General features: G+C 43.8%; 1 protein-coding gene across 1 annotated transcript in view; it reads right to left on the bottom strand.

Moving 5' to 3' along the window:
- Nucleotides 1-14367, bottom strand: part of FOXK1 (forkhead box K1) — a 136637-nt gene that overhangs the window by 31284 nt on the left and 90986 nt on the right. The window contains exons 6-7 of the mRNA XM_073546657.1: nt 6111-6256; nt 3934-4215 (exon numbers count right to left, since the gene is read on the bottom strand). Of these exons, the coding sequence (XP_073402758.1) occupies nt 3934-4215; nt 6111-6256 (428 nt within the window). The remainder of the gene's footprint in view (nt 1-3933; nt 4216-6110; nt 6257-14367) is intronic.

Consider the following 14367-nt stretch of genomic DNA (forward strand, 5'->3'; position numbering starts at 1 on the left):
GGTGAACAAGGCCTATTTTCTCTATGATGCATCTAGAAACTATCATCTAACACTTGCCTGTGCTATTGATTTATGCATAGTTTATTTGTTGATCGTATGTCAGACATACAGTCACATCATATGTTGGGTCCCTGAGCCCACATCTTTCCCAGCAGATGATGGCTGTGATATTCAGCCATCACTTGCCTCTAAAAGCTGCGCATAGAGATCAGGTCCACTTGCTAAATGCCCTGTCAATCTCTAAGGCCGGCTTCACATTTGCAGATGTCAGAGCTGCGGAGGGCTGCGTAGTTCCTCCGGGAAGCTCCGCCCACTGCCACACCTCCTCCGTTCAGCTCTGCCTACGACTACATACGGCCTGTGTACCTATCTTTAACATTGGGTACGCAGGCCATGCGGACGTATGCGGATGCCTCCGCATGCGTTGTCTTGACGCTGCGGCGACCTGCGTCGAACGCACAAGCAAAAAGGTTTTTTCTGTGGCAAATAAAAAAAGACATTGTGGAATTGTGCTTTATTTGCATTTTTACAGCATTTGGAATGTTTTTCCGGCTTTCCAGTACATCACCAGATAAAATTAATGACGTCATTCAAAAGTACTCGTCCCACAAAATACAAGACCTCGCATGGCTATGGAGATTGAAAAATAAAAAGGAAAGAAGAAGGGAAAAAAGAATACAAACATGGAAAATAGACATGTCAGGAAGGGGTTAAGAAGTGCCTATTTATATTTTATTACTAGCTGAAGAGCCCGGCGTTACTGTGGTTAGTTATGACAAATTATAATGATTATCCTCCATCCCATAGTCCAGTGCCCATATACCCATCACACATCCTCCATCCCATAGTCCAGTGCCCATATACCCATCACACATCCTCCATCCCATAGTCCAGTGCCCATATACCCATCACACATCCTCCATCCCATAGTCCCATGCCCATATACCCATCACACATCCTCCATCCCATAGTCCCATGCCCATATACCCATCACACATCCTCCATCCCATAGTCGAGTGCCCATATACCCATCACACATCCTCCATCCCATAGTCCCGAGCCGCGTGGCGCTGAGCAGGGAGTTCCTGGAGATGTGCTGTTATGTAACCTGGCAGAGCTGCTCTGTGTGTGGCTGCTGATGATGCGATTTTCTACACCGGTAACAACAGAGCGCGGCAGTAATAGAGGGGATGATTCATTTCTGTTATATGTGCTCTGTTCCTATCTGGGGGCAGACAATGGCTGAGAGCTTACGTTCCCAGGGATGCTAGATTTCTCCCACCCGGTCAGTGTCTGCTGAGATGTTGTGGAGCGGGAAAACTGTGGCTCATAGCAACTAATCACAGCTCAGTTTTCATCTTTTACACAGCTCTAGTGGAATGAAAGATGCTTAGTGATTGGTTGCTATGGACAACACAGGCAGTGTAATCTGTTGTGGTCAAGAAGATGTGCCTAAGAAATATATATTATTTATTATATATATATACAGTGCCTACAAGTAGTATTCAACCCCCTGCAGATTTAGCAGTTTTACACATTCGGAATTAACTTGGCATTGTGACATTTGGACTGTAGATCAGTCTGGAAGTGTGAAATGCACTGCAGCAAAAAAGAATGTTATTTCTTTGTTTAATTTTTTTTTAAATTGTGAAAAGTTTATTCAGAGGGTCATTTATTATTCAACCCCTCAAACCACCAGAATTCTGTTTGGTTCCCCTAAAGTATTAAGAAGTATTTCAGGCACAAAGAACAATGAGCTTCACATGTTTGGATTAATTATCTCTTTTTCCAGCCTTTTCTGACTATTTAAGACCCTCCCCAAACTTGTGAACAGCACTCATACATGGTCAACATGGGAAAGACAAAGGAGCATTCCAAGGCCATCAGAGACAAGATTGTGGAGGGTCACAAGGCTGGCAAGGGGTACAAAACCCTTTCCAAGGAGTTGGGCCTACCTGTCTCCACTGTTGGGAGCATCATCCGGAAGTGGAAGGCTTATGGAACTACTGTTAGCCTTCCACGGCCTGGACAGCCTTTGAAAGTTTCCTCCCGTGCCAAGGCCAGGCTTGTCCGAAGAGTCAAGGCTAACCCAAGGACAACAAGGAAGGAGCTCCGGGAAGATCTCATGGCAGTGGGGACATTGGTTTCAGTCAATACCATAAGTAACGTACTCCACCGCAATGGTCTCCGTTCCAGACGAGCCCGTAAGGTACCTTTACTTTCAAAGCGTCATGTCAAGGCTCGTCTACAGTTTGCTCATGATCACTTGGAGGACTCTGAGACAGACTGGTTCAAGGTTCTCTGGTCTGATGAGACCAAGATCGAGATCTTTGGTGCCAACCACACACGTGACGTTTGGAGACTGGATGGCACTGCATACGACCCCAAGAATACCATCCCTACAGTCAAGCATGGTGGTGGCAGCATCATGCTGTGGGGCTGTTTCTCAGCCAAGGGGCCTGGCCGTCTGGTCCGCATCCATGGGAAGATGGATAGCATGGCCTAACTGGAGATTTTGGCCAAGAACCTCCGCTCCTCCATCAAGGATCTTAAGATGGGTCGTCATTTCATCTTTCAACAAGACAACGACCCAAAGCACACAGCCAAGAAAACCAAGGCCTGGTTCAAGAGGCAAAAAATCAAGGTGTTGGAGTGGCCTAGTCAGTCTCCTGACCTTAACCCAATTGAAAACTTGTGGAAGGAGCTCACGATTAAAGTCCACATGAGACACCCAAAGAACCTAGATAACTTGGAGAAGATCTGCATGGAGGAGTGGGCCAAGATAACTCCAGAGACCTGTGCCGGCCTGATCAGGTCTTATAAAAGACGATTATTAGCTGTAATTGCAAACAAGGGTTATTCCACAAAATATTAAACCTAGGGGTTGAATAATAATTGACCCACACTTGTATGTTTAAAATTTATTAAAATTTAACTGAGCAACATAACTTTTTGGTTTGTAAGATTTATGCATCTGTTAATAAATCCTGCTCTTGTGTGAAGTTTGAAGGCTCTAACTTATTTGCATCTTATCAAACCTGCTAAATCTGCAGGGGGTTGAATACTACTTGTAGGCACTGTATGTATATTTTATTTATTATACGGGGCTTTGCGTGTGGAGTGGGCGTGGCTTGATACACACTATATATATATATATATATATATATATATATATATATATATATATATATATATATATATATACACACATATATATGTATGTATATATATATATATATATATATATATATATATATATATATATATATATATATATATATATATACACACACACATACACACACATACATACATACACACACATAAGCTTCCAAACATATTCAGCAAATTAATCGTAGTCAGTGGCCCTAGATATCAACCGATTCCATATAGCAGTGTATTGGCTCAATAGAAAGTCTACGGAGCTGGACTTCACTGTCTACAGGCTCATCGACGCTCTATCGAACCCATACACCGCTTTCTGTGTGCTCTCATGCAGGAGATCAGCCCTTCTTGCTGAAAGGCAAGCTGCAGAACGTTTTTTGAGTGATCTGTGGGGGTCTGTAGATCTGCAGCACTTTAAAAAGGAATACATATTAAATAAGAAATAAAATTAGTACTCTTTAAACTGAACATTGGTCATGTTTGACAGTCATTTTGCCAGGGACATACTGTCCAACAATCAGTCTGATCAACTGGATTGGCAGGCAGCACATTATTAGCAATATGTCAATGATCACGCAGGTCTTCAGCTCAAAGCAGATGTTCCTCTGAACTAAAAATAGAAGAGGACTGAGAAGACCTGACGGCTAACCTTACGCTTGCTGCCAAACTACAATATATACTATAGGCAAAGTCAAGGGTAATCGTATATAGAAATTATGTGTAGGACAGAGCAAACAGCATCTCTTAAAGTAAGCAACATATTCTGACCTCTAACAGATGAGACACCATCCATAACTGCTGTTCCACGGATTTCATCTCTGGTACAAGGTGGCCTCTGGTTTGCAATTATGTATCCATTTGCAGAATTTGTAGGTGTGCTCAATACCTGCACCATGGTGACAGTGGGTGCTTGCTGCACCACGTGGATGGCATGACTGGTCGGCTGTGAGGTCATGATAGAAGTAGGCATGTACGTCAAAGGTTTTGCCACAAAATTTGTTTGGGGTACAGGCTTGGCCATAATAACTGGCTGAGCACTCACCGGAGAACCTGTCACAAAAAATTAGAAACAAATACAGAAAGGCTGAATAAATGCATTACCAACTACTAACTACATATTGGGTATAATGAATTAGTACATTAACTAACCCCAAATACACACAGAAAATCTGTGTGGAAAACAAATGGGATTGTACTAAGAACAGCCAACATTTACAGTGGGTATGGAAAGTATTCAGACCCCTTTAAATTTTTCACTCTGTTTCATAGCAGCCATTTGGTAAATTCAAAAAAATTCATTTTTTTCCTCAATGTACACTCTGCACCCCATCTTGACTGAAAAAAAACCCTGAAATTTAGAATTTTTTCAAATTTATTAAAAAAGAAAAACTGAAATATCACATGGTCATAAGTATTCAGACCCTTTGCTCAGACACTCATATTTAAGTCACATGCTGTCCATTTCCTTGTGATCCTCCTTGAGACGGTTCTACTCCTTCGTTGGAGTCCAGCTGTGTTTAATTAAACTGATAGGACTTGATTTATAAAAGGCACACACCTTTCTATATAAGACCTCACAGCTCACAGTGCATGTCAGACCAAATGAGAATCATGAGGTCAAAGGAACTGGCCAAGGAGCTCAGAGACAGAACTGTGGCAAGGCACAGATCTGGCCAAGGTTAAAGAAGAATTTCTGCAGTACTCAAGGCTCCTAAGAGCACAGTGGCTTCCATAATCCTTAAATGGAAGAAGTTTGGGACCACCAGAAGTCTTCCTAGGCCTGGTCGCCCAGCCAAACTGAGCAATCGTTGGAGAAGAGCCTTGGTGAGAGAGGTAAAGAAGAACCCCAGTATCACTGTGGCTGAGCTCCACAGATGCAGTAGGGAGATAGGAGAATGTTGAACAAAGTCAACTATCAACTGCAGCCCTCCACAAGTCAGGCCTTTATGGCAGAGTGGCCGATTTAAGCCTCTCCTCAGTGCAAGACATATGAAAGCCCGCATAGAGTTTGCTAAAAAACACATGAAGAACTCCCAGAATATGACAAATAAGATTCTCAGGTTGGATGAGACGAAGATAGAACTTTTTGGTGATAATTCTAAGCGGTATGTGTGGAGAAAACCAGGCAGTGCTCATCATCTGCCCAATACAATCCAAACAGGGAAACATGGTGGTGGCAGCATCCACTTATGAGGGTGTTTTTCAGCTGCAGGGACAGGACGACTGGTTGCAATTGAAGAAAACATGAATGCGGACAAGTACAGAGAAATCCTGCATGAAAACCTCTTCCAGAGTGCTCTGGACCTAAGACTTGGCTGAAGGTTCGCCTTCCAACAAGACAATGACCCTAAGCACACAGCTAAAATAACAAAAGGAGTGGCTTCAGAACAACTCTGACCATTCTTGACTGGCCCAGCCAGAGCCCTGACCTAAACCCAATTGAGCATCTCTGGAGAGACCTGAAAATGGCTGTCCAACAACGTTCACCATCCAACCTGATGGAACTGGGGAGGGATCTGCAAGGAAGAATGGCAGAGGATCCCCAATTTCAGGTGTGAAAATCTTGTTGCATCAGTCCCAAGAAGACTCAGGGCTGTACTAGCTCAAAAGGGTGCTTCTACTCAATACTGAGCAAAAGGTCTGAATACTTATGACCATGTGATATTTCAGTTTTTCTTATTTAATAAATTTGCAAAAATTTCTACATTTATGTTTTTTCAGTTAAGATGGGGTGCAGAGTGTACATTAATGAGAACAAAATGAACTTTTTAAATTTACCAAAGGGCTACAATTAAACAAAGAGTGACAAATTTAAATGGATCTGAATACTTTCCATACCCACTGTATCACATGGCTGACTTCAGCTTTATTTCCATTATGTAAGCCAGCCTACTTATTTCTTAATTCTAGTTATGTTAAGGATTTGGAGAATTTGCTCTGATTACCTGGTGCACTCTGGGAGTATCGATACTCTGGAACAGAGGCCATCTTAAAACCAAAATCATGTGGAACAGGGGATCCTTCTCGGGACATGCTGTCAGGGGTCTGCAAGCCACAGGAGTCTGGATACGTTGGGGAAGCAGGTGCACTCCTAGGAGACAAATTATTTTAAGTGTTTATATCCAGGTATAGAGACTAATCTTGCATTTCTAACTACTGGAATCCATCAATGGAAAACAATAAAGGCTCGTCTGCTCAGCTAGATGGACAGATCTGACCACAGACACACATATAGAGAGAGACCTGACCGTCTATCTGACCAGGTGGGGAGAAGTCTGCCTCTTGGAATAGTGAACTCATCCCGAACATGCTTTCAACTATGCGTTTCTCTGAAACACGACAGCATTTCAGAGAAAAAAATGCTGGTTTGTACACTGTGTGCAGAATTATTAGGCAAATGAGTATTTTGATCATATCATCCTTTTTATACATGTTGTCCTACTGCAAGCTGTATAGGCATAAAAGCCAACTGCCAATTATGTAAATCAGGCGATTTGCATCTCTGTAATGAGGAGGGGTGTGGTCTAATGATATCAACACCCTATATAAGGTGTGCTTAATTATTAGGCAACTCCCATTTCTTTGGCAAAATGGGTCCGAAAAAAGATTTGACGGACTCTGAAAAGTCAAAAATTGTGAGATGTCTTGCAGAGGGATGCAGCAGTCTTGAAATTGCCAAACTTTTGAAGTGTGATCACCGAACAATCAAGCATTTCATGGCAAATAGCCAACAGGGTCGCAAGAAGCGTGTTGATAAAAAAAAGGCGCAAAATAACTGCCCATGAATTGAGGAAAATCAAGCGTCAAGCTGCCAAGATGCCATTTGCCACCAGTTTTGCCATATTTCAGAGCTGCAACATTACTGGAGTATCAAAAAGCACAAGGTGTGCCATACTCAGGGACATGGCCAAGGTAAGGAAGGCTTAAAAACGACCACCTTTCAACAAGAAACATAAGATAAAACGTCAAGACTGGGCCAAGAAATATCTTAAGACTGATTTTTCTAAGGTTTTATGGACTGATGAAATGAGAGCGACTCTTAATAGGCCAGATGGATGGGCCCGAGGCTGGATCAGTAAAGGGCTCCACTCTGACTCAGACGCCAGCAAGGTGGAAGTGGGGTACTGGTATGGGCTGGTATCATCAAAGATGAACTTGTGGGACCTTTTCGGGTTGAGAATGGAGTGAAGCTCAACTCCCAGACCTACTGCCAGTTTCTGGAAGACACCTACAAGCAGTGGTACAGGAAGAAGTCGGTATCTTTCAAGAAAAACATGATTTTCATGCAGGACAATGCTCCATCACATGCATCCAAATACTCCACAGTGTGGCTGGCCAGTAAAGGTCTAAAAGAAGAAAAAATAATGACATGGCCCTCTTGTTCACCTGATCTGAACCCCATAGAGAACCTGTGGTCCCTCATAAAATGTGAGATCTACAAGAAGGGAAAACAGAACACCTCTCGGAATAGTGTCTGGGAGGCTGTGGTGGCTGCTGCACGCAATGTTGATCGTAAACAGATCAAGCAACTGACAGAATCTATGGATGGAAGGCTTTTGAGTGTCATCGTAAAGAAAGGTGGCTATATTGGCCACTGATTTTTTTTTTTTTGAATGTCAGAAATGTTTATTTCTAAATTTTGTGTTGTTATATTGGTTTACCTGGTGAAAATAAACAAGTGAAATGGGTATATATTTGTTTTTTATTAAGTTGCCTAATAATTCTGCACAGTAATAGTTACCTGAAAAAACAGATATCCTCCTAAGATAGCCAAATCTAAAAAAAAAAAAAAAAACCCACTCCAACTTCCAAAAATATTAAGCTTTGATATTTATGAGTCTTTCGGGTTGATTGAGAACATAGTTGTTCAATAATAAAATGAATCCTCTCAAATACAACTTGCCTAATAATTCTGCATGCAGTGTAATTTAGGGGCTGGCCTCGTATACATGCTACCTGAATTACGGCAGAGGTTCCTTTTAATGTTTCAAGTTAGAAAAGGTATGGTTCAGCAGTAATTCACAAGTTTTAAAGTTTTTATATACCATATTTTTCAGACTATAAGATGCAATTTTTCCCAAACAAATTTAGGAGGAAAATGAGGGGTGTATCTTCTAGTTTGAACGCAGGCTTACCGGTTTGAGATCTTGGCGGCCATTTTCCTGAAGCCAAGGGCAGCCGAGATCTCAATCTGCGCATGCGCAGCCTCAGGAAAATGGCCGACAAGAAACCAATGATGTTCTCGGCTCTGCTCACCGTGGACACTAGGCTGCAGCATTGCCACGTTTCTGCTGCCGGCATCCTGAGGAAGGGACCCTGCTCCATGCAACACACTCTGCTCTGCCTCACCGCAGACACTGGACATGCAGCATCGCACAGCTGGGATACTCCGCGACTGCAGCATTGTTCCATTTCTGCCGCCGCTGGTTCCTGAGGAAGGGGCCATGCCTCCTGTGACCCCGCTCTACCACCGCCGGCCCTCAGGTAAGATACCTAAAATTCTGAAAATAAGACGGACCCCCATCTTATAAAAATCTTTTTTTTTTTTTTTGCTATTTCCACCCCAAATTTGGGGTGCTTCTTATGGTCTGGGGTGTCCTATAGTCCGAAAAATACAGTATACCAATATTTTGCTTTCCTTGAAACTATCAAAATGACTTCCTCCCTGCAGCAGCAGTGCTTCCTCTCCACAGCTCCCTGATGTTCTTTAATCGAGATGAGCAAATTTGTTCGGATTCGGTTCTGAATACGATCGGACTCGAATATTGTTTTTGCAGTATTCGTCGAACACAGCCAAACGTCATTAGAATCAATGGGAGTAGAAATTAACGTATATGTTCAGAACCGATCATAAGACATACATTCGGCACGAATAGTGTTCGAATAGTAGTGCGGGTCAGGCACGTGTCTCCCTGCAGCATAAGTATCACTGCAGCAAAAGTATCGCGAAAATGCAGTTATTACTAAGGCTGAGAATTAACATCAAGTTCCTCTCCTCTCTTCACACAGGTACAATCTCTGCTCCTGCTACAATCCCCGTTTGCTGTCATCTAGTGCAACCTCTCATTTAATGGTACAATCTCTGCTCCTGCCACTGCTACAATCCCTGTTTGCTGTCATCTAGTGCAACCTATCATTTAATGGTACAATCTCTGCTCCTGCTACTATCCCTGTTTGCTGTCATCTAGTGCAACCTCTCATTTAATGGTACAATCTCTGCTCCTGCTACAATCCCCGTTTGCGGTCATCTAGTGCAACCTCTCATTTAATGGTACAATCTCTGCTCCTGCTACAATCCCTGTTTGCTGTCATCTAGTGCAACCTCTCATTTAATGGTACAATCTCTGCTCCTGCTACAATCCCTGTTTTCCAGTCATCTAGTGCAACCTTTCATTTAATGGTATATAACAGTGCCCACTGAATGTCTGCTAAATTCATTTGTTGCATTGAACTCAATACTTACTGCTGTATAGCCATCTTGGGGCAAGTAGAGATGTTATCAGGTGTAAGGTGTTACTAGCATATGGATGTAGCCAGGCCCTGTGCCTTTGATTGTCTAACATCCCCTGGTGTGCTAGGCAATTGGTAATTTATCCCAAATCAGTTCCCACAATCCCTCACACCTGATCCTCTACTCAGTCCTATATATTCAGATGCCTTCTAGGGGGGCACATCTCTCCCTGCAGCATAAGTATCACTGCAGCAAAAGTATCGCGAAAATGCAGTTATTACTACGGCAGTTAGTCTCGGCAGGAGTCAGGACCCCACACTATCTACCCGTCTCTTTTGGGTATGTCTGCTGAGTAAGCATTTCTTATTACTTGGACCTAGCTTTTCTTAACCTATCTTATTTCTTCACCATGTTTACATATGCCCTCACAGTGTTTGCTCCTTTAGTCCTCACCCTCCTTCGCTATCCCGAAACCCCAGCAGCCGCTAACCAAATAATCATCTCCCCTTCCCTCCCCACCTGACCTCCTCCTCAACCTCAAATCTGTCCGAATGAAATATAAAACAAGCTGCCCACTCTCCTTCTCCCATTTGCTCTCCCTTTCTCTGCTGGCGACTTATCTCCCAATCCTGGTCCCCCACAGCTCACACCCCCCACTACTTCCCCTTCCTACCGCTCCCTATCTAGTAAGAACTACCGCAATCTTTCCAACTTAAAACCTGTGCCATTGACACCCAACCTCCTGCTCCCTCTCTCTGGAGCACTTTGGAATGTCCGCTCCATATGCAATAAGCTCCATGTGATTCATGACCTCTTTCTCTCTTACAATCTTGCCTTCCTCGGCCTCACAGAAACATGGCTGACACCCTCTGACACCGCCTCCCCTGCTGCGCTGTGTTACGGCGGCCTCCACTTTACCCACACTCCTCGCCCTGGCAACAGACACGGTGGAGGAGTGGGTCTTCTCCTTTCTTCCAACTGCACCTTCAACCCAATCCCACCTCTTCCCTCCCTAATCCTCCCCTCTTTTGAAGTCCACTCTGTCCGCATCTACTCTCCCTCCAACCTCCAAGTGGCCGTCATATACCGACCTCCAGGCCCGACCACTGCCTTCATTGACCAATTCTCTACCTGGCTTCTTCATTTTCTTTCAACTGACACCGCCACTATCATCACGGGTGACTTCAACATCCCCATTGATACCCTTCAGTCAGCAGCCTCCAAACTCCTGTCCCTTACTTCATCCTTTGGACTTACTCAGTGGTCCACCTCAGCCACCCACACAGATGGACACACATTAGACCTGGTCTTCACCAGTCTCTGCTCTCTTTCTAACTTCACCACCTCCCCCTCTATCTGACCATCATCTACTCACTTTATCATCCCTGTCCTCCTCACCTGGCACCCATGCCCAGCAACACACACACCCTCGCAGAAACTTTGCACACCTAGACACCCACGCGCTCTCTGACTCTATTCTACCACTGGCATCCATATCCTCACTCCATGACACAGACGGTGCCACTGCTTTCTACAATGCCACTCTCGCATCAGCAATTGACACGGTTGCCCCTCTCGTTCATGGCAGAATGCCCACCACTGCCTCCTCCAACCTCCCTCATCTCTGCCGAGGACTTTGCCACACACTTCAAAAACAAGATTGACCAAACAAGGCAGGTCTTCATCACTCAACCACCACAACCCCTTTTTATACCAGACCAATGCCCAAACCCCATAACCTCAATCTCCAACATCACTGAAGGGGAGCTTAATCGTCTCTTCTCCAAATCACACCTCACAACCTGTGCACTCGACCCCATCCCATCCCACCTCCTCTCCAACCTCACCACCACACTTATCCTATCCCTAACCCACCTCTTCAACCTATCACTAACGTCCGGTACCTTCCCTTCTGCTTTCAAGCATGCCACAATCACGCCTATCCTTAAAAAGCCAACCCTCGACCCAACCGCTATGTCCAGCTATCGCCCAATATCATTGCTTCCATTCGCTTGCAAACTCCTGGAACAGCACGTCCACGCTGAACTTTCCTCCCACCTATCATCTAACTTGCTCTTTGACAATCTACAATCTTGTTTCCGCCCCCATCACTCCACTGAGACAGCCCTGACCAAAATTACCAACGACCTACTTACAGCCAAATCAAATGGACAATACTCTATACTCCTGCTTCTAGACCTGTCCTCTGCATTTGACACAGTTGACCACTGCCTCCAACTACAGATCCTCTCCTCCTTCGGCATCAAAGGCCTTGCCCGATCCTGGATCTCCTCATACCTTTCCAACTGCACATTCAGCGACTCCCACACCACCTCCTCATCCCACCCTCTTTCTGTTGGAGTCCCCCAAGGCTCTGTTTTAGGACCCCTACTCTTCTCAATCTATACACTTGGTCTGGGGCAATTCATAAAGTCCCACAGATTCCACTACCACCTTTATGCTGATGACACTCAGATCTACCTCTCTGGCCCAGACGTCACCTCTCTGCTGTCCAGAATCCCATAGTGTCTATCAGCCATGTCCTTCTCCTCTCGCTTCCTCAAACTCAATGTAGACAAATCTGAACTCATCATCTTTCCTCCATCTCACAGATCTTCCTTACCCGACCTAGCTATAACAATTAATGACATCACACTTTCCCCTGTACCAGATGTCCGCTGCCTCGGAGTAACCTTTGACTCTGCCCTGTCCTTCAAACCACACATCCAAGCTCTTTCTACCTCCTGTCGCCTCCAGCTCAAAAATATTTCCAGAATCGGTCCTTTCCTCAACCTTCAATCTACTAAAATGCTTGTGCATGCCCTCATCATTTCCCGCCTCGACTACTGCAACATCCTTTTCTGTGGTCTCCCTGCTAACACCATCTCACCTCTCCAGTTCATCCTTAACTCTGCTGCCCAACTAATTCATCTCTCTCCTCGCTACTCCTCCGCTTCTCCCCTCTGCAAATCTCTTCACTGGCTCCCATTCCCTCAGCGTATCCAGTTCAAATTACTAATACTGACCTACAAGGTCATCTATAACCTGTCTCCCCCATATGTCTCTTAACTAATCTCCCGAACCCTTCCCTCACGTAATCTCCGGTCCTCCCAAGACCTCCTTCTCTCCTCCACACTTATTCGCTCCTCACTCAACCGCCTCCAAGACTTCTCCCGAATAGCCCCTATTCTCTGGAATTCTTTGCCCCAACAAGTACGGCTATCAACCACATTTGGATCCTTCAGACGGAACCTGAAAACCCACCTCTTCAAGAAAGCCTAAAGCCTGCAATGACCCTGCTACCTCCTTCTCAATCACCACTACCGGTGATATCACCTCAACCAACACCGGAACTGCTGCAACCCACCAACCTACTGTCTCCTTCCCCACCATCCTGTAGCATGTAAGCCCGAAAGGGCAGGGTCCTCTCTCCCCTCTATATCAGTCTGTCATTGCTACGTTTGTTTACTGTACGTGATATCTGTAATTTGTATGTAACCCCTTCTCATGTACAGCACCATGGAATCAATGGTGCTATATATAGAATTAATAATAATATGGCCCGAATATGTCAAAATCAGATTCGGGCCCAAAATCAGAACAAATTCGCTCATCTCTAGTCTTTACTGATATCATGCTGCAGCCAATTACAGGGCTGATTGATTTAGCACAATCCATGTGTTGTAGTCATGATGTCATCGCTGCAGTCGTGTGAATAAGGACTGTCAGGGAACAGTAGAGAACAAGTGCTGGACGGCAAAAGGTGAGTATTTAAGTTTTTATTATTTTTCTTTTTTATTTTTTTTAAGGAGAATAAGCATATAAAGATAATAAACTCTAAAGTCAGCACTCCCTTCAAAAGGGAACCTGCCATCAGGTTTCCTGTTCTTAACCCCTTAGTGATAGGGCCAATTTTCTACTAATGACCAAGACAATTTTTACAATTCTGACCACTGTCACTTTATGAGGTTATAACGCTGAAATGCTTCAATGAATCCCACTGATTGAGATTGTTTTTTCCTAACATATTGCATTTCATGGTAGTGGTAACATTTCTTCAATATACAAATTGTGTTTATTTATGAAAAAATGGAAATATGGTGAACATTTTTAAACTTTTGCAATTTTCAAACTTTTAATTTTTATGCCCTTAAATCAGAGAGATATGTCACACAAAATACTAAATAAATAACATTTCCCACTTTACATCAGCACAATTTTGGAAACAAAATTATTTTTTGTTAGGAAGTTATAAGGGTTAAAAGTTGACCAGCGATTTCTAGTTTTTACAACAAAATTTACAAAACCATTTTTTTAGGGACCACATTACATTTGAAGTCCCTTTGAGGGGTCTATGATAGAAAATACCCAAAAGTGACACCATTGGAAAACCTGCACCCCCTCAAGGTGCGTAAAACCACATTTAGGAAGTTTATTAACCCTTTATGTGATTCACAAGAACTGAAGCAATGTGGAAGGAAAAAATGAACATTTAACTTTTTTCAAAAACATTTTACTTCAGAACCATTTTTTTTTCACAAGTGTAAAAAAGAGAAAATGAAACACAAAATTTGTTGTGCAATTTCTCCTGAATACGCCAATACCCCATATGTGGGGGTAAACCACTGTTTGGGCGCATGGCAGGGGTTGGAAAGGAAGGAGCAATGTTTGACTGGAATTGAGATCGGTTGCCATGACACGTTTGGAGAGCCCCTGATGTGCCTAAACAGTGGAAACCCCCCACAAGTGAC

This window comes from Dendrobates tinctorius, unplaced genomic scaffold, assembly GCF_039654945.1.
Source record: "Dendrobates tinctorius isolate UK_male_01 unplaced genomic scaffold, ASM3965494v1 ptg000150l, whole genome shotgun sequence".
Lineage (NCBI taxonomy): Eukaryota > Metazoa > Chordata > Amphibia > Anura > Dendrobatidae > Dendrobates > Dendrobates tinctorius.